The sequence below is a fragment of the Haemorhous mexicanus genome, chromosome 5 (assembly GCF_027477595.1).
Source record: "Haemorhous mexicanus isolate bHaeMex1 chromosome 5, bHaeMex1.pri, whole genome shotgun sequence".
Taxonomy (NCBI): Eukaryota; Metazoa; Chordata; class Aves; order Passeriformes; family Fringillidae; genus Haemorhous; species Haemorhous mexicanus.
The window spans coordinates 42,496,972-42,518,070 of NC_082345.1; the positions used below are offsets into that span (position 1 = coordinate 42,496,972).

The 21,099-nt window shown below is 41.6% G+C and overlaps 1 protein-coding gene across 1 annotated transcript in view; it reads right to left on the reverse strand.

Annotated features, from left to right (window-relative positions):
- Nucleotides 1-516: 516 nt before the first annotated feature.
- Nucleotides 517-21,099, reverse strand: part of HMGA2 (high mobility group AT-hook 2) — a 109,562-nt gene continuing 88,979 nt past the window's right edge. The window contains exon 5 of the mRNA XM_059846964.1: nucleotides 517-3,732. Within this exon, the coding sequence (XP_059702947.1) occupies nucleotides 3,685-3,732 (48 nt within the window). The 3' untranslated portion in view covers nucleotides 517-3,684. The remainder of the gene's footprint in view (nucleotides 3,733-21,099) is intronic.

Genomic DNA, 21,099 nt, shown 5'->3' on the forward strand with positions numbered 1-21,099 from the left:
AGACAGAAGAATCCTGCCAAATTACCTGAGGGAATCTTGGGGATAGGTAAGTTTTAATACAGTTTCCTGAGCTCTTCAATTCGTGCCCCAGACAGTGCCAAGACACAACCCTGTCTGCTGCTCTGAGTACCTGCTCTTTCTAACCTAATGCCTGCATAATGGAAACTCCATGAACTTGGATGCAAAATGCAATCTTCCTTAAGAAGAGAAGGCTCATCATCTTGGTGGACCCCCAAGAGGCAGATCTGGGACCAGGCAAAAAAAACCCTATCAGCCTGGCTTGTGCTATGTTGTTCCCTGTTTGGTGGGTACTTGCCAGTCCCCAAGTGCACAATTTAGCCCTTAGCTCAGCACAGTAAGTCCTGGGCCAGGAATGGGTGTGTCACCTTTTGGGGAGCCTTGTAAGATGTGTAGTTCTGCTGTGTGCCCACCCTCGGGGCCCCTAACAGCAAATTAACTTCTCAGGCACATGCCTGTGGTCCTGAGAAAAAAAAAAAGACTACTTACATGCAAAGATTTTACAAATTTGGTCATTGTGACCAAACTTTATTACCCATTTTATGGAACTGTGACAAAGTCTAGGAATCAAGCAACATGGGGATCACAGAGGCTATTATGTTTATTGTGCTGAACAGACTGTGATAAACCATTAAAGAAACATTTTCAACAAGCAAGCGACTTGAAGTACAATCATAGACAGCAACTCTACATGAAGAACAAAGCAAAAAGTTAGAAGACACTCAAAAGGAAAAGTAAACTGTAGTTCAACATCTCGAAGCAATTTTTTTCCTGCAAACACACCTCTCTTGCAGAAATGGTAGAAGAGTTACATGTCCAGTCATAGTTAGCAGTGACCAATGACAGCAAAGAACAGTCGTATAAAATTTATCTCCCACAAAAATAAACTATATATATAAAAAAATTTTATGATGTTCTCACTGACTCAATGGCCACATGCAATTTTTCCGTCTGAAAAAATGAGGTATAGTAGGCCCTAAGAGGTAGTAATGTGTTTTGATTGTACTACAATATATAGAAAATGTAAGATTCAGTTCATCAGAGTGGTAAGTCTCTCAGAGGTTGAAGAGTGACACACAGAGAGCAATTATTTCTGTATCATCCACTGAATACCATGGCTTTAAAAAATGCAACAAAACCCCTCAGACCCCAAAAGGGACTTGCTAAGGCTTGATTTGATGCCCTTTGAAGTCAGCAAAATTCCTATTACTGCCTTCAAGTGACACTGGATTTGGCCTGTTAGAGCTACTTATAGCTAGGATTATTTCTCTTTCACTTGATATTATCATGTCTAGTTCTAATATTCCAATCAGCTCTTTCCCAGCGATTCCTGCCACTGAACCCCGCACAGTCCTTGGTGGAGGTCCGTGTTTCTTGACACTGCCTCTTGGAAGAAGCCAGTAAGCCATCATCCTTAACTGCACTTGGCTCCACGCTAAAGCCATACCAACAGACGCCTTCCTGAGAAACTACCCCTGGCCCAGTTACTAATACAATGGTACAAAGTACTGACTAGGAAAGAGAGGAAGAAGGGAAATAAAACAGAAATACAGAAAATGAAATCAGAGGTGGGGGAGAGAGAATGAACAACAAAAGTGAGAGAGGGGAGAATAAAAAACCTCTACATAAGAAGCATTTAAAATAAATCTGGCTGAAACATATTACAAAATCACATTTGTGTAAAATACACGAAAATACTTGTCAAGTATTTTCTTACAATCTACTAATTTTTTTTAAAAACACATATTTGTGATTGCATTATGCAAAAGCTGAGCTTGTTGCTTCTCACCTACAAAGCTTCAAGTTTCTTTGAAGGTTTTTTTGTTCATTTTTTTTTATTTTTAATACGAAAGTAATTTAAAATGTGTTTATTTTCCACAAGTTATTTTACAAAAATAATTTTGAATTAGGGATTAGTTGCAGTCCTAACTGTTTCAAACGTCTCAAAACTGATGCTGAAAGTAACAAGTTCATTCCATTTAAAGTCTGGAGGTAGGTCTTTGTCAATCAATTAGTCCATTTCTTTAAACAATTCATTTGAGGTACAAACTTGGACAGTAATATTTAAACTTTACAGCTAAATTTTTTCTGTCATGTAGTGTCCTTGAAGAAAATTATCCTCACAAACCTATCAGCAATTCAATACAAAAATATATTCAAGTTAACAGTACATTACACAGAAGTCTAGCAGAGAATAGAGTAAGTACATAAAATAAAACGAAACAAAACCAAAACCAAAAACCCACACAAAAAAAAGAAAAAAATCAAACAAACCAAGTGAAAGAAAAACATAGTCATGCTGAAACACAAAAAAGACATTGCTTCCTTAACTGCAAAAAAGGCTGAAATAGAAATAGGGGGAAAATGCAGATACTCATGATTATCTACCCAGTAAAAATTTCCTGCATTGAATGTGTATAGCAGCATGTATTTATCAGTCTGTTGAGTTATTTGTAAAAATCAGAGGTAGTATTGAATAGTGGGGTAATATTGCATCTGGTGCTAAAAGTGCTGCTTTGAATGAAAAGATGGAGAAATGCCACTGGCACAGAGGTGCTCAGTGAACCATCCTATGTCAAAATACATTGCTTAACATAATGCACGAGCTTAGCTGAGGTACATGGTGTTCATTCTTACATTGTGACTGATGAGTAATGAGGAAAGATTCAATTCTTTCAAAATACTGGTACAGGGCAAGTGGAATTAGTAGAAACTAAGCAAAAATCTGGATTATTTTTGTTCAGATAAACTTATGATTAATTTCTAGGTACCTTTCTGTATATTTTAAAAGACTTATCAATAAAGACTTACTCATTAATGGCATAAGAGTGGTGTCAGTCATTTTTGTTTCCATAGAGAACTCCTGGCTCTAAGAAAGCCAACTCCTTGGCTCCCTATTATCCAGATGATAAGGACTATTCATTTGGTTTACTACTGCTTGTGCTGATATGTTTGTGTCTAAAACTATACAACTAATCTGTCTTTCTTCCCTTTTGCAAAATGAAAGTACCTTTTTCATGTTGATTTCTTTCTTCTGATTACCAGACGAAAGAAATGAAAGATCAGCTTTCATTTTTTTTTTCCCAAAATAATAGTAAGTCTTAAAAAAAAAAAAAATCAAGTACAAGTCTACAAGAAGGTTACAAAAGAAAAAGAATAGTATCTATCCCCTATCTTTGGTGTTCTAAAACAGGGAGTTCACTAAGTAGGGAGTGGGTTGCTGGAAGTGTTGCAAGGCATAAGTGTTACACACCCAGCCTTTCCTATTTCAATGCCCATTATAATGACTATGTTACAAGTTTCTTGTTTATACGCAGTGCAGTGAATGACATAAACCTGATTTGGAGCTCTTCTTGACCCAGTCACCCTTACTTAGCAGCTCAAACAAACTATTAGTAGGTTAGGAAATAAGAAAACAGTAATTAAAAGTTGCATCGTTAATCTGTGTCCCCTTTGTGTTACAGCAGTTTTTCACTAGACCTGGGACTGTGAAGGGATTACAAAGAAGATGATTAGTCAAATCCTTTTTAAGGTTACGTGATTTTTTTTTTCCCCCCAGGCAAAAGTGGAAAGACCATGGCAATAGAAAGTAAGTGGTCAAGGCAGTGTCTTCTCCCTTCAAAAGACCCAACTGCTGATGAGGTAGAAATTGCATGGTGTGATCTCCTAGTCTTCTTCTGCAGATTCTTGTGAGGACGTTTCTTCAGTCTCTTCCTAGAAAACACAAATAGAAATGATAAATACCATGGTGACCGCACATCTTAGGCTGCCAGTTCAGCTGCCCCTCACGCAGCTGACAATTGCCTCTTGAGCTAATAAAATGCCCTTTACAGTTCTTGTGATGTCTCAAGAAGCCACCTTGGGGTGGAAGGAAGGTAGCCTGCTATCTGATCCCCCCACCTTGCCTTGCCAGGTTTTTCTTCTACTCCAGGAGACGTCAAGAAAAAGCATTCTGTGCCATGCTTTGTCACAGGCCTCTTACGGCCACCAGACATGGGCAGCAAGAAAATGGAAAGCATTTTGAGCACAAATCCAATCCTAAGCAGCTGCTCTGGGAAGCCTTCTCCTCCTCACTGCCCATAGTGCTGCTTCATGTTTGCCTTCAGCAAGCCTGACCAAATGTGATGCTCTTATTCTGCTTTTTAAACAAATGTTCAGTACCTTTCAGGACATGGGCGGTGAACTGGGGTCAACTAGCATTTCTAATAAAAGGGGCTGTCAATGAAAAGCTGGTTTTTATCAAACACTGAACATCATTGCCTAAGACAGCACGTGAAAAAGATCTAGGAAGAAGAGGAATTCACCCCCTCAGCCAACTGAGACCTTTGAAGAATGACCAGCTTAAAACAGCTTATAACAGTCTTCATACTTTAATAGATTTGATTTTCCACATGGCTTCATTTTGTCTGGGTGGCTAACTGACACAATTTATAACTCTCTTCCTTTCCCAGGCCACTACAGTACACCATTCAGCAAAGCTTGCCTTAAAGCTTGCCTGCCTTATACGACCAAACTTCCATTCATTAGTGTTTGAAACACCTCAGCTGTGAAGGGCTCCTAAATGCTACCATGTGTGACACTGCTGCAGAGGAGCAGCATCAAGGAAAAGCACAGTGCTTTAATCATAGGCCACCGCTTACTGCAATCCCCTTTCAAAAGGTTTCGACCTCCCCCTGCACCTCCCTGCAAGAAAAGGCCAAAAGAAAGCTGTAAATCCAGGGAATAAACATAACTATAAATGAATGGATGACAGCTTAAAAAATATAACCATAGCAGCATCAAGCCATGAGATTTCACACTGGTTTTGTTTAGTCTGCTTTGGGTTATGTGGGAAAAGTGAAAAGCATGAAGGAAATGCTCCCCCCCTCTTCCTTCATGCCCCCACCCCTGCTAAAGCTTGGGCCTCAGATATTTAGGCCAGTAGGTTTATACCTCTTGACAAGGAAACAGGCTGTGACCTTGGGGTACTCTCTTGAGCACCAGGCACAAAGAGAGATGTAGCATGATCAAAGCCATGGACAGAGCAGAGAGAGCAAAATCAAGTGTCAGCTGCCCTCTGACCTTGAATTTTCAATTCTTAAATTCCAGATGACACTGATCTATCATACAGATGAACAATTTTTTCCTCACAACAACTACTGTCCACTTGTAGTTGGGTTATATTCAGAGCGCTCCAACAAAAATGATTCTCAACTCATGAAATGATCAAGCAAATTTTACTTTGTCTCTGGTGGCACTGGGAAACTGAGCTCACACTCCACCAAACCCATTAATGCATAATGCATTTTTCCTGCTTATCTTCTGTGCAGAACAGGACTGTTACAACACTTCAGTCAAGAAGAAAAATAGTATTTTCAGGCACCTACCGGAGGGCTAATTTAGGCTGCATGTGGAGAAACACTGCAAAATATGTCGGTTTGAGCCTTGGTAATTCAGAACTCAGAATGACTGCGGCAAACCCCAGCTCTGCCTCCAAGCCAAGTATTTCAGTTAAAAAATTACAACTGTGGGCTCAGTGCTCTTAACATAATACAGGTAGGCGTGTTTTGGTATTTGATGATGATCACATGTTTAATTTCTTACAGTGCTGTGGTCAGCCTCTGATTATCATTTCCTGGAAGACAGCAGCACACGTGTGGGTGCGGAGCGGCAGCTCTCTTTGTTTTATGCTTGGCTTGTCAGGAGACTACTGAAACCTGATGAAATCATTTTTCCATGAAGGTAGACTTCCGATCACAAAGTAAGAAGGATGGGGGAGAGGCAAAGTATGTGAAAGGACATACTTCAAAGCTCAGCCACAAGAGAGCTCTTTCTAGTTAAGAAGTTGTCCACTCTAGTGATTTTTACTACGAATCTCACAGTATTTTTTTTTCCTAGTAACCCTTGCTGCAGTGACCAAGAAAATAAATAAGAATCTCTTCCTTCATACACTTATATGTATTTATGTAATGAAGGAAGGTTCTCTCACCTGCCAATGTATGTGCAAATATGTGTACCTGTAGTACTGGGAAGGATGAGAAACTAAAAATCAAGCTAACCACCCCAAATATGTAAAGAATGAGCTAATTATTAAAAAAAAAATTGAGACTGACAGACTTCAAAATCACATCACTGTTGGGAAGTACTTTTTTCGTGAAAAAAAGCTTTTCAAAGGAATCAGATTGTTCATTCCTTGCAAAAGCCTACGATACCTCAGTTGCAGAAGAGTGGTTTTAAGCCAACCTATCATGTAAACTTCTTGTCAAGACACTGATGGAGACATGACTGCTGATCTAAAGCGCTTACCATTCAAACAAAGGGATGCTACAAATCAGACATATATGCAGGGAGGGACCCAAAGGAAGAAGTGAGTAGAGGTTCTGAAAGACAGAATACAGATGTATAATGCAGGAACAGAGGGATTTTTTGCTCTTGTGAAAAACTGGTTGCAAATATCAGAAGGTTGTGCAGCTGGGATCCTCAACCCAACCTCTGCCTCTACAGCACTGGCCACCCCTGCACACATACTTTCCAAAAGATGGAGGGTGGGGAAGGCATTTTGAAAATACTGTGTAACCTTTGGAAGTTGAAAACTGGCTCTGTGCTGAGTCACTTCAGCCAGAGATTCACTGAAGCGCTGGCACTGTGAGGGCACTGGACACCTCAGGGGGAGGATGCTTACCAGTAGTAAGCACCCTCCAGGCACTTGCAAGTCCTCACAGATCTGCCAAGGTCGATGGCACAGCCATGTATCACAGTCCCCGAGTCAAAAGTTGAAGGAGGAACTGAGGCTGGAATTAAATACTTTGCAAGTCCAGATGTGCTTCCAATAAATTCGAAGAGAAGGGAACAAATTAAGAAGGAAAGCATGGTCATTAGAGCAGACATTAGAAATCCAAGTCACTCCAAGTGTGATAGCCATGCAGAGCATAAATTCAGCAACACCATTCATAGGATGCACTCAGCAAAGAAGCAAAAGTTTCAGGTTACATGGCAGCTTTAATTGAGGGTGTTCTCACTTCTTAGGTGCATTCACTTTAGTTGTGGAGACAGAATGGTGACATATGTTAATTGACCATAAATGTGCATCAACCCAGTTGTGCCTTGAACGGCTACTTCCCAGGTTATTTGTTTTTTGCTGCAGCAAACTAGAGAGAGGTTGGGCCAGCAGACTGCAAAGAGAAACCCAAGCAAGCTTCAAACTAGGCTGGATCTGGCTAACAGGGAAGCCACAGCCATGAAGAACTCAGGGAGCATAGGACAAATACTCGAAGAACAGGGTGAGTACCCACATCCATAGCTCAGGCTTTACTCCTGCTGCTACGACAATATCCCAGGTGATTTCCCATGCTTCCATGTGTACATCCCCACACAAGTATCCTCAGGGGCTGACTGGCACAGGGAACAGCTGCAGAGGCAGTTTCACGTGGCACACTTAATCATCCACGGGTCCCACATATGGGTATGTTTGTCCTGAGATGCTACAGGACATAGCATGATGTTGTATGACAAAGGCAGAGCACTGAGCCATTTCCACCCTTAGCTGCTGTAACTGCCCTGTCAGCCAGGGAGTGGTAGGGAGCTGGTGTCTCTCCCACAACAGAGCTGCAAGGTGGCTTTCTCCAAAGCTCATAAGGGAGCCTTTTCCTGAGGGGCATCACTGCCAAGGGGCTGGCAGATGTGGACACTAGCCTTGACCCTCATTTCTCACTGAGGCTGGCCTCCCAAAGGAGAGAATGGACAAATACTTTGCAATGACTCACAGCAGGTATCTGCCTTCTGAAGGGCTACTCTGCAGGGACTGGGATCACTGTTGTTAGCCCTGATTTAACACTGGTAAGGTAACAAAAAAGGAACAGGAGGCAGGACAGCAGATTTCAGTTAGAAGTGCCATCTGCAGCCAGTATGTTTATTTGGGCTAGCAACACAGAATTTTGAAATATGACAACCTTCGTGGGATCTGGTTGCCTGAAGACAGCAACTGGGGCTGTTTTAAATGCCTTGGATATCTCATCTGCTAAGATAAGCCAGAAAGGTGCTGGTCTCCTGTGTCATGCCCTCCTTCTCTGTGTGGATCCCTGTGATCCCCTGGGACACCCAATGGGCACAGAACAACTGTGTCAAGGCGTGTGGACCCATGAACCCCCTCCAGAACTATGAAGTAGAATCTCTGCTTTGGAAGTCTCAGCACAGTGAAAAAACAAACTGGTGCTGGACCCTTTTCAGAGCTGCCCAGCAACAGGATGAAGAGAAATGGCCATAAACTAAACCACAATAAGTTCCACCACAACATGAGAAAGAACTTCATCACACTGAGAGTGGCAGAGCACTGGAACAGGCTGCCCAGGGAGGTGATGGGGTCTCCCTCTCTGGAGACTTTCACACCCCACCTGGACATGTTCCTGTGTCACCTGCTCTAGGTGACCCTGCCTTGGAAGGGGAGTTGGACTGGATGATCTCCAGAGCTCCCTTCCAACACAAATGATTCTATAATTCTGTGATTCACTGCTAAACCTCCATCCAGACTGGAGCTATGCCACAAACAATTGTATTTAAATGTCACCATCTTTTCACATCCAAGTCACCCCCTGATCCCAAGAGACGTCTTTCCCATGACATCCTGTGCAGGTGAAATTTAACTCTACCTGCTGCCCAAGACCTCCATTTGGTGATCCACCTTTGGCTGGTGTAGGCCATTTTTTTCTGAAATTACAAGCAGCCAGTAGCATCCTAGTGGCCTGAAGAACAGACATACTTAGTTTGGTCATTGTACGTCCCCTGTGTTCTTTTTTTGGTGGAACCCCACAAACTGATAAAAACAAAACCTGATGATGAAACAATTGTTGTGAGGAGCATTCCCTCACCTGTAGCAAGGTAACTGTGGCATTTTTGTAAAAATGTTTGTTCTGTTCTAATACCCTCGACAAAACCTCAAGGTTAAATGTCTTGCCCCCATGAAACTCACTGGCAATTCACTTTTTTCACCTGCTGCTCATGAATTTCTGACCTGCAGATTAAAAAAAACTAAAACCCATTTTGAAATGAACTGCAGGATCACAGTAATGCTACATATGGAGCCTCTGAATTTGCTACAGCTTTTATTTTATAGTGAAGTATTAGCTATTGGCACAGATTTTGCTGGCTGCTTTCTAAGCCCAAGAGGGTATGGTTGAATAGATATGTCAAAAAGAACTGCTGACAAGAGCAACTTGCAAACTGTGGACCATTGTCTGCTGTTAACATGTCTGAAATCTCCGGGCATGCAAGCTAATATTTTCAGAGGAGTCCCTGATATATAGGGATAGGGATAGGAATAGATGGCTTCTAGAGCAGAGGCCAGGGCCCTGACTCTGCCCAGCTGAGACAGTGCCATCCCGACCGCTCCACAGGCAAAGCACCAAGCTGCTTTAGAAATTCTTACAGCACTAACAGACACTCAGAGCAGGTTTGCTCTGTGTGAAGCCCAGGGTGGAATCTCCTGTTTCGAGCTCTGCACTCTCTGCAAAGCACACTAGCGAGCTCAGTGACAGGTGTCACTCAGCAGCAAGGCAAAGTTTAACTCCAGAAGCTGGATTCAGAACTCAAATTGTTGCAGGTATACTTCACATGTCACAGTGAAAGGCTTTATTAGTGCAGAAGAGATTATTACCATGACCATATCCAGAAAAGGCCATACAATCCTTCCAACTGCTGGATTAAAAAATTATTTTAAGGAATTATTTCAGTACAGGAACTGTGTCTCTAAACACATATAAGTCAACCACACCACAAGCAAGCAACTGCTGTACATTACAGCTGCTTGCATGCTAGAAGGAGCACAAATTCTTTAGCTTGGTGCCTAACAGGACAGTCAAAAACTCTGGCTACAGAGCAGTTCTGAGACCCCCTGCCTTCTCCCACCTCTGTTTCTGCAATCATTGACTAAGTCATGGGACAGCCCTGGGACAAGTGAGCAGACAGGTTCCCCCCCAAGGAAGTACAACTTTCAGTACTTTAATGACATTAAATATAAACAAAGAGAAAAAGAGAGAGATGCAGCTGATGGGGCAGTTTGGGGTTGAGATGTAGGGACTGGAAATCAACATTCTTGTTTTAAATGTTTAAGTTCCTATTGACCTAGCCTCTAACAGCACACTGCATTTTGCAAAGATGGTGGCCTTCAAAAGAGCACAGATTTGGCCATAGCATGGCATATTATTTAGATACCAGCAATATTTAGATACCAGCAAGCAGCCTTGCTGAGCTGCTGCTGAACTTTCCCAATGCCCAAGTGCTTTCTGGTGGGCGTGTGCAGAGCTGCCTAATACTCTTGGGAGCAGTCTAAGGATTATAAGGTATCCTTAAGATCAATTTGACATAGTGATGTCCTCTAAGTTTTCACACTCAAGGCAATGTATAAGAGATAGCAAAAGTAAGACTTTTTTAAATAAAATTGCGTATATGTACACAACAGCACTAGATTGGAAATTCACACATGGACTTGTTTTGAAATCCCCATGCTCTCTGATTTGAAGTAGGTATTCAAGATGGGTTTTCTACCTTCTAGGAAGAAGGCTCCCCCTTAAACTTTTGTGTATGGAAGGTGAATCTTTCTTCTGTTAAAATCAGTCCACTTTTATATAAATAATCAATTATTCTATGAAAGACAGAAAGGGAGTACAGAAAATACAGCCAAAACCTGACTCCCTCCTGCAAGTCACCAGCCTGCGGTTTTTTAGCTGCATAGTTAGTAAGCAAATTAAGTGTGTCCTTTTCTTTTGTGGCTGAAATAGCACTGCTTGACTAGCAAAAGGCTGCTCATGGGGATTACTGGGTAATACACATCCCCAGCTGTTGGAGGAAGTGAACTAGCTGAGGCAGCTAAGTGAAGTTGCTGGGGCTGTGCTAGGACTCAGCTGGTAGAGGTCAGAGAGAGTTAACCATCCTTACACACAGAGAAACCACTACTACAGATCCCCTTCCTCTGCTGGAGGAAGTATCTGGGCAGGCTTGGCCAAGTTTTGGTCCTTAAGCAACAGGTTCAGATAACTGGAGGGGACTAAGACATTGCTTAGGAGGATTCCCACAGGACAGGACAGGAAAAGACATTCCTCTTTAAGTCAGAACAGCTTACTTAAAATATAGATTCAAGTCTATTCTTCCTGTTAGATAAAGGGGAAATAAAAAACATTTCTCCATCTCCTAGCTTATCTCTCACTAGGACAACAGTTTGATATAATGGAGTGATAATGAATCTCTCTGGTTACTTTGAAAGAAAGGGCTTATCTGACACAGAAATTTTAAATCCAGGAGAGCTCACACTGAGAACTTCCAGAAACAGGAAATAGTCTGACTGACATTTAGTTAAAACCTAAATGTACCTGCCTTACCTCTCAATTTCTCTTACAGATGATCTTGAATGAACCTCAGCTTTAGGTGCCCAACTTTGCCATGGATTTTAAAGCAGCCCTGAAATTAACTCAGCAATGAGGTTCCTGCAAGGCAGCAAGTCACTCAGTGCCAAAGCCTGTGTGGCTGAACCTTTTGAAACTGAGACTCAGCTGTCTAAGTTACGTCAGGCCAGATTTCTTAAACGCGTTTTGGCATCTGACTACAGCAAGTGCCTTTTTGACCTAAGCAGGTCAAAACACTTTGAAAAAATCTGTTCCCCATGTGATTAAAGGAGACTGAAAATCTTCAGCAAAATTTCAGTACCGGTCAGAAGAATTTTAAAGGAAACACCATTTAAAGTCTGCAAAGCACAGACCTAAAGTGAAAATGGTGCTTGAAGCAATTGTGGGTGCTATGCAACACTGACAGAGATGTATTTTGTCTTGGAGAGCTTCAACCCTACAATATATAAACATTTCTGGTGGGAAGGAAATAAAATATTAAGAAAAAGAAGGCAGCGGTGCTGTTAGAAACATATACAACTGAGCTGAACTGACCCCAACTTTGAGAAGCTGCTCTTATAAACCTCTTGTGGATGCTGTAAATTGGAGGAATTGTAAACTGCTCTGCATTCAGAGCCAAAATCCAGACTGGAGCATAAGGCAAGCAGAGGCTCTAATAATAGTCTCTAATCACTAATATTTGTGTCCATAATTAGATGAAAGAAGATGGATGCCAACCTTAGAAATCCTTCGACTTGCCTAGTTCGCTGAAATGCTGTGGGTGACTGTGTTAGCTCTGCTTTCTTGTGGCACTGGAGATAGAAAAGCCCAAAAGGATACTGCAGTCCACAGAGGTAAACCTGAGTGAATTTGCCTTCCCCTTGAGCCCTTGAGATACTTGAAAAAGCACCAGATTCTCTGCATATTTTATGCTGAGTGGCAGAGAAGGATTACAGCAACGGTCTCCCAGAATGGGGTAGGGAAAGACTACAGGGGCTTTGAAATGGAGGTCAAACCCACATTTACTTTTTGGTCTTCCCTCCACTCCCACCAAATATAAAGTATGAAGAGGAAAATAAAGTAAGGCCTGTTATATTTCTATTCTTGTTTTTTTCTCCCCCTGAAAACGACCACTTGTTACAGACAGGAAGCAACTGCCAAAACTTGTTCACCTTCAATCATTTATCACTTAAAAAAACATTGTGGCTCTGACCACGAAGCCACTGGGAAGAGTAGTTTGGGAAGAGCTATCTATCTACTGCGATAAATAATAAAATAAAGCATCTTCCCTTTTGAATCCCAGCTGAGAGATTTTGCCAAGTGATCAAACTTGTCTGAACCTCGGAGCAGCAGCTTTGAAGTAATAAGAAAGAGATTGAAAACTTGCAGCCAAGAGCCGCACACACCTCATTAGGGTCCAGCCATGCAGGGAGGCCAAGCAGCAGCCGCCGGGCCCAGCCCCACGTACCCTCTGGAAAGGGGCTGTGGGAAGGGGAGATAAAAGAGCCTTTCACAGTGGAAGTGCACTGGTGACATTTTTATGAGCGCCAGCCCCGGGGCTGAGCAGCCCTTGCCACGCTGCCGGTGCAGCCTCGGCAGCGCAGGGTGCGTGGTCTCACAGCCACCGCCACCCTTGCTCTCCACCACCTCCCCTGGCTTTTCTCATCCCTTGTTTTTTTGTTTCTTGTTCCACCGAAGAAGTGAGTTTAACATACACGGCTCTGCCCTGCCCTGGCCATTCTCAGAAAAGCCCTCCAAAATGAGAAACATGTTTCTTAAAGATAGTGAGCCAGGCTCCCTGAGCTGGTTCAGCACAGTTCACATGAGACTTTCTAGTATAATTCAAAAAATTATTTTTTACAACAAGAACAACTACAACAACACACCAGAACAAAAAACAAAAACAAAAAACAAAAACCCCCCAACGAAATCAAAACAAAACCAGTAAAGCTTAACAGACTTGTAAAATGCTTTTAAAAATGTCTGAAGATTTTGATCATGGATTTTGCCACACAGACACTGGCAAGGCTGCGTGCTTCCAGCAATGCAGAGTATTTAACTTAGAGAGCTGAGGTTCTGGGTTTAATTTTCAGTTTCAGACTAAACAGCAGGTCTGCAGTGAAAGGCAGGCGACAGCTCCTAAGCACAATGGGGCAATGGAAATGCTTCCCTTGCAAACATTACTGATTGTGTAACCATGGAGCACCTCTTCGTGCAGACAGAAAAGCAAAATCAGAGAGATTCATGTTGGTTTTAATAAACTTCCCCCATCCCTTCCCTTTTTTTACTGGAAGAATTCAGCTGCTATTTTATTATGTAATGCTGCAGGCTAAAAATATATCCCTAATTTAAGCCACCTTGCCAATAAATCTACAAAAACCAGGTAATCCAAAAAGGGTAGTTATAGTTTAACGACAAACTCTTCTTGTCATCTTAATATGTTCAACTCCTAAAGGATTTAGAGTGATGCATTTAAAGGTTTTTTTCTACTTCTTGAATATCTCACACTCTGAATCTGGTGGAAAGTGAGAGAAAGTTTGGCCTCCTCAGCACAGGGCAACGACTCAACGTTTCTAGATCTGTCTCTGCAGCGATCCATAGGACAAAGCTCTATTTCTCAAACCAAGATAACCTGATTCAAAGTGACTGAGGGTCTCAAATTTAGTAGATACTGATGATTTCCTTTTGATTATAGAATCTTTTATGGGAATTTCTTTTCCAATTGAACACATATACATTCTATAATCAAATCAGAGAAGGTATCCTCATGGAAATGTATGTTCAAAACATGTTTAATTTACAGCTGAGACAGATTTACTGCAATTTATAGCTCAATGTTAATCTGTTCTCCTTTCTAAACATAAAAAAATATACTAACATAAATTATAGTTAATGCTTCATTCTATAACACAGTTCTCAAGAGACAACTGAAGCGATGTGTGAGCCCCTTAACTTACTGTAACTGTGTCTTTGCTGTTCTGAATTCAGTTTCCAGAATTTGCTTCAAAATAAGCCTGAGAATCAGGGAAGGGGAGGGGGTGGAAGCCATTCACTACCCTGAATCTGATATCTCCGGGGTCCTAGAGCTCACATGTTCTTTCCTTCCAGACTCAAGTCTGGTTTCAATGGAGCTCTCATTTTTCTTCCCACTAATCCTGCCGTGAGATCAACCATTGGTAACTCTGTGAGAAATTAAATACCAGGATGTGGGAAATCTGAGATCTGAATTCAAGCAGAATGTGGGTGATTCATTTATTTCTCTCCTTCTCTTTTCCCATGGTTGTTGTGTGGCAAATAACTCTTCAAACCTGAGATCAGAGATCAGCCCTGAATAATGTGACTACATTGACAGAGCAGAGGAAAAGCAAGAACTACACTGGCAATATTATATCCCTCTCTAATATAATCATTAGTCATTTCTAAAGAGAGATTTCAGCCAACATTCTCTGAAAACATTCTGGAATTTCCAGAAATGCTTTACAGTGGGACCAACAGCAGAACTTCAACACTGATGCTCACCATCTGCTGGAGCTGACTTCATAAATAAATTAGAATTTCTTGTATTGGGATCGCAATGAAAAGAGAGACAGTTTGCTATGGTAATGTGACTGCTACAATGCCCAACAGTCAGGCAGTGACTTTTAAGGGCTTTTTCCTTCCTCAGTGTGAGAAAAGAAAATTTATTTGTTTAGGTCCGGTAAGGATGAACTCAAGATGCTCACAAACACTAGGCTGTGCAGAGATTTAGATCCGTCATGTACTCTTTGGCAAAGTGTTGATGCCTTAAAACCACCTACACACTTCTGTAGCCTTCAACATGAAGTGCCTAGGACCATAATTCTCACTGCATGATCTAACATGAGGCTTTGATACTCCTATACTTCTTATTGTCTACTGTCACAGCAGTCACATGCCTAAAATACCCAATGAGCAATCAGTGACCGTGAGTTCTGAATGGGCCCCCAAACTGCACCTAGCCTGTCACAGACCATGTTTGTCGTCTGGGCTGCTTCACTCCATCTCAGCACTAAGGAACAGTACAGTGAGAGCATCAATTGAAATGATATAGAATAGAAGCTCCACTAGGAAAAATGGTTTTAAAGTGTCTATCAGAATTGTTTCACACTGATTATGAATCCTTCACCTGAGTTGTACTCTCTGAACTGCAAGGGAGGAGGCAAGCTCACAGGCTCAGCCTGTCCACCCTAGCCTTAATGTCTGGCACAGGTGTCACAAGCTGAGGGACTGCCCAGGGAGGCCAGATGTCACCCTGGGGTAGCATGGCAGCATTGATTTCAAGGAACAAAATTCACAAAATACCAGGTTTCCCTGGCATTTATCCAGAAAAAAAAAAAATATTGTCTTCTTATTGCTTCTTTCCATAATATATTTGAATATGTTAATAAGGGCTGAGAATACTGCTCATTTTCCTAGCCAAACTTTATTAGTGCTGATAAGTGAAGACTGTAACTATCTATCTGAACAAATTATTTAACAGACAAAAACTGTGTTTTCATTGATCTTAACTTTGATTCTATTTGTGCTTACCTTATTACACATTCATTGCAGCATACTTAATCTTTAAAATAAAATTTGCAGCAGAGTTGATATGCTGAATTGGAACAGCAAAGATAGAGCAATTTCCAAAAATGGTTACATAGGTTTGTTTCCCATGTTTTTTGGTGCAAAAATGAGCAAGGATACAACCCTGAAGTATCTGTAGTAATCCTTAAGTCAGGGAATAGAGCATCCTTCAGTGGCTTCATCTGGATGTGGAGGAGCTACAGCAATGCAGACCATTGAAAATGCAGAGTCCTTTATGAGAAGCGCAGGAACCAAGCTCTCACCAAAGAGCACTTTCCTCCTGTGCAGCCATCAGCTCCTCATCTTTGCTAATTAGCATTTTGATTATTTTCATTACTGTAAGTCCACAGAGTGATCATGCTGGTAGTATCAGTTTTCTGAGTATCAGACAGGATATATCTTAAAATATTCCTTATTTTCAGAGAGTAGCCATGTGCTGCTGAGAATCCTGAATGTCTCGCATGTCTTGTATGAAGTAAGATACCCAAGCGTTAGCAGCACTGACTCTTGCTACTCTTGAAAATCTCAGCCAAAATGTGTAGCATGTGTATGCAAAAGTAGCACTGTTTAATTTACTCCTGACTGGCACTTTTTTAAACACTGCTATGCTCCTCAATGGTGTTTCCCAAGTACACACCACAACCCCTTCTCTTCTGGCTATTATTAGTGAGACTCCAGCTCATGTCAAATCAGAGCCAGGTTCTGAACCAGAGGGAGAACCTCCCTAAACACCATTTGTGGTCATAGCAGTGGGGTCAAACACACAGCCACCCTGCCCACAGATGTTGCCTGACCACCTCAGGCTTCTTCCAAATGCAAGGAGCGGGGAGGGAAGAGGTAGGGAGAGGCTGAAGAGGAGTGTTGCTGGCTTAGGGAAATCTTTTAGCTCACCCCTGAATCCTCTAGCCTTCTACCACCAACTGCAACACCCACTCCCTGTGCTATGCAAGGACTGGCTCAACAGCTGTACTCCCTGAAGTTTTACATCCCTGCTTTTAGGGTCAGGTCTTGCCCAGCCCACTGGAAAAAAAGCAGGGACCTGAAAGTATATCCGTGTTTGCTCTGAATGAGCAAATATATGACCAGTGCTTCATCCAGAAAGCTGCCTCCCGCCCTAGAGTTTGCCTCAGGGAAATAAATGTTGTATGTTTGAGCTGTCAGGAATCCATTATTGTTCTTGTTCAGAGATGAAGGCTCCTCTTATGTTGAACTAAGTCACAGCACTCCTGCTCTTTGATTGACTCATAAAACTGGCTGACATGACATCTTCAAGTGGCACATTGCAGCAGGCAAGACTGAAACCTCGAGACTGTCCTTCACAAGACAGGAAGAAAAAAAAAAATCTCACTAAATCCGATTCCTTTTTTGTCATATCAGATTATAAGTGCGTGCTCGTTGACCACTCCCTTATGCAAGAAGGGAGCATCAGCTCCTCAGTTTTAGTGGAAGGGGAATCAAGGCACTGTGAGACTTTCCCAAAATGGAACTTACAAGCACAGTTGTCAGAAGTCATGGTTTCAAAGGGAGCTGTGCTGTCCAGGCACAGTGGTGACTGTTGCACCTCTGTTCCTTAGGCACTGTAAGGGGCACAGTGACAGGCACCCTAGCCTGCCCGTGGACCACAGGTGCATTAAGCATGGGGATGCAAAACTCAGTCAGCATCTACTGTCAGAATTGCACATCTGAATTTAACAGATCTGTGGACTCAATCAAATCAAACCATGCTTCTTCTGCTTGATCATTCAGGCTCTTTGACCTTCAAATCCTGAGCTGCACTGTGTCTCAGGTTTAGGGAGCAGCACTAGGAACACTTCTCTCCTGATAGCCTGGAGAGCTTGCTAGGACAGGAAATTGGGCTGCTGCTGAGCTATTTCCAATTTTTGAGTCTTTAAAAGTGACTGAATGCCTGAATATACTCCTGTCTTGAAGAGTTTTTAATTCATTAATTTAATCCAATCAATTTGTTTCATTTATTTACAGCCAAATTTCTGGAAGTAGCCATCTCAAAAATATTCCTCTATCATAGCTATGTAATAAATGACAACCATAAATATTTAAAACCTTAGCTACCTCAGTCTTACACTGATTCAGGTATTCAGCATCATTGAACTACATTATTCAGAGTCTATTCAGAAGTTATGTCATGTAAGTAAGAAAATATTTTCTTTCAAATATACCGACCTCCCCTTCTAGCCATCATTCTTTAGCCCAGGTTAGTACTTCATCTGTTCATTGAAGCAGTAATTGCAACTTCTGTATTTTCCCCCAGATTCCTTTTCTTATTTTATTTCAAAAAACCAGCTTTTTGTTCTTCTTTTCAAAGTCATCAGACAAATTATTCAGTGTCTCCCTGTCACACTAAACCCCTTATAAAAGAAAAATGAAGACTGAATATATCTTCCTTTGGAAACCACACCAGTTTCCACCATTTTGCCTTGAAAGGAGAAAGGTAAAGATGTAATGCTCAGTACCCTCCATGAAATTCCATCTATTGCATCCATGAGGAAAGCTAGAGACTCTCCTTATTTCCCATAAGCCACAATACATGCTTGCCCAGCAAGTGCTCACATGGTACCAAGAGCCTACAGTACATTAGAGGATGTTCCAGAGTGGCCTGTGTAACACATACACATTTATCCTGTGCTAAAGTACAAAATTCCACGTGTTATTGGGAAAGAAAGTTTTACCTCTCTAGGATATGACTTTTTGGGAGTTTCCCTGGGAACCTTCTGACTCTCCATATCAATAAACACAAGAAAAGTCCATGAGACACAAGGTAGCTTGCTGAATGCAGTGGAAAGAGCAATGAAACCACAGGGTACTAGGTCAACTTCCAGGGCAGAGATTATTCAGTATTTCTACAGTCAAGGCTCAGTTGAATAAGACTGCAGCATTCCTGGGTTCACAGGACACAGCGTGGCCTTGGACAATGGCACTCACTCTCTTGGATGTGCATGTGCACCTGCTTGGTGCCATCCTGTCTGTGACACTGGAAGCTTCTTTTCAACCTGCTAAAGTGGATTTCTGGAGTATTCCTACCACATTTCTGTCTCCCATTTCCCAGAAGGGAAAAGGATGCATTCACATATGGTGGCTAGCAGATACACAGAAGGCCTGAGGCTTGTGTAAGTGCAGTTTTATTGCATGGCACAGAGAAGTGATGAGGAACGTGCTCCCTGAGCCTACTGGCCGGGGTCTGCCAGCACACTGGCGCTGCCACACAACCACCATGGGCTCACAGTCTGCAACTTTGTGGCTGCACACCAATGTGTGACCCACAGCTGTAGCTCCTGGGCTGCAGAGCCTGTGTGATGCTTCTAGCATTTACTGTGTCCTACATTGAGTAGACATATGCAATAGATGCAACCTGAACTCTGTGTGTGTATATATATATATATATATATAAATTATTCACATGCGTAACTTTATTGATACTGACATTGAGAAATGAGTGGTGGGAAAAAATGTAGGAAATCCAGATCTTCTTTCCTGTACAAAATAAGACTACACTTTTTAGTGTTTATTCTTGTTGGATTTGATTTTTTGGGACATTGTTTTAAAAAAATCTACTACATGTAGCATTAGGTAGGGAAGTATGCTTCACTTGTTCTTTTGGCATATGTTTTCTGTATACTTTCTTGTGTACACCGTTCTATGTATACTTAACTGTACTCTTCTGACTGATACACTTTTATTCTGATCTACACATGGTCTGTCTGAGTGGTATGCTGTCTTTCAGACTCAGATACAAAGGATTTCCGAGGATTCGAGATTTTAAGAGAAATAATAAAAATTTCAAAGGGCTGTTCTATGTTCATGATATGTCTTCTCTGCAGAAATAAAAAAAATAAACATGTCCTGTTTCCAGAAAATTTTGATCACTTTCATTGTATTTTCCTCAAAACATCTACTTCCTTCATATTATTTTAGAGTGCAACTCCCCCATATGGCTGAGTCAATAGCTGCTACAAATTGCTTAAAAATGAGGAAATGAAGAAATTTCTGTGTGGACTGTGTATTTGCACACCTTGGTAAAAATATTAGTATGTCATGACTGTAAGATCTGCCTGTACATTCTTCAGAGACAGAGCAGATTACAAAGAGTCTTGTATTGAGGTTTAAAAGAGTCTTCTATTGAGGTTTAGGCAAACATCTACATGAAAGTGCTAAACTTACCAATGTCATGCAGTTATGCTGGCTCTTTTCTTCATTTCCCCAAGGAAGTGTGAGAGTATGCATCAGTGATCATCACAAAGATGTGAATATACCACTGTATTCAAAGCTTTCTATTAATGACATGGGTGTGTAGATTTCCAGTGGGTTTTACTGCTGCTACTTACTCTCTGTGTGATGGTAAATCCTCAGAACTTTGGCAAAGTTTAAAGATAATGAAGAAGTTTACATAAACATCTGTATGGCCCTAAACTGGACAGCTGATATCCATGAAGAGATTTAGAGCATGGCAGTGCCCTGCATGATGCTTCAAGTCTGGGAAATGGTGATAAGAACAGAGCTGTTATTTGCAAAATGAAAATTTTATCTGGTTCTGTGCTTTTAAAAGTGACACAAACCCAAGAGACATACTTGCTAGCAGCAAGAACAAGAGAAAGAGTGATGCAAACAAACACTCATAGAAATCTTAGGAGACCACAGGACCAAGTGTGGGCAAGAGTTTCTGCCACTTTTACCAAGGAAGGGTCACCATCAACCAGCAGTTCTTGACTGTAATCTCTCACAGTCCCCACCAATGAAGAAAGTATACATTTCTAACTTAATCCAGACTGCCACATGGTAAAGCCATCTGGGAGGATATTTTGAAGGAAACAGATGGAAAAGGAAGAGATTCCTCTGAATGTAGTATAAGATTTACATTATCCTCCATGAACTTCCATGTAGTCCCCATGTTTATATAATTTATCACTATTTCCTTAGACAGCTCAGATTAGAAAGCCTGCATGAGCTCATGTTCTTGTTGTTAATTCCGAGTCTGAACCTCCCTACTTTAAAGGGAAATTAGGTACTATAAAGAGAAATCAGAGAAAGGCAACCAGACCTGAGTGAAACCCAGGAGCATGAAGTTCTCGATCATCCCAGGAATTACATTGTTTTAACCTCTCCTTCTTTCAGCCTCAGGAAGATGCTGTCC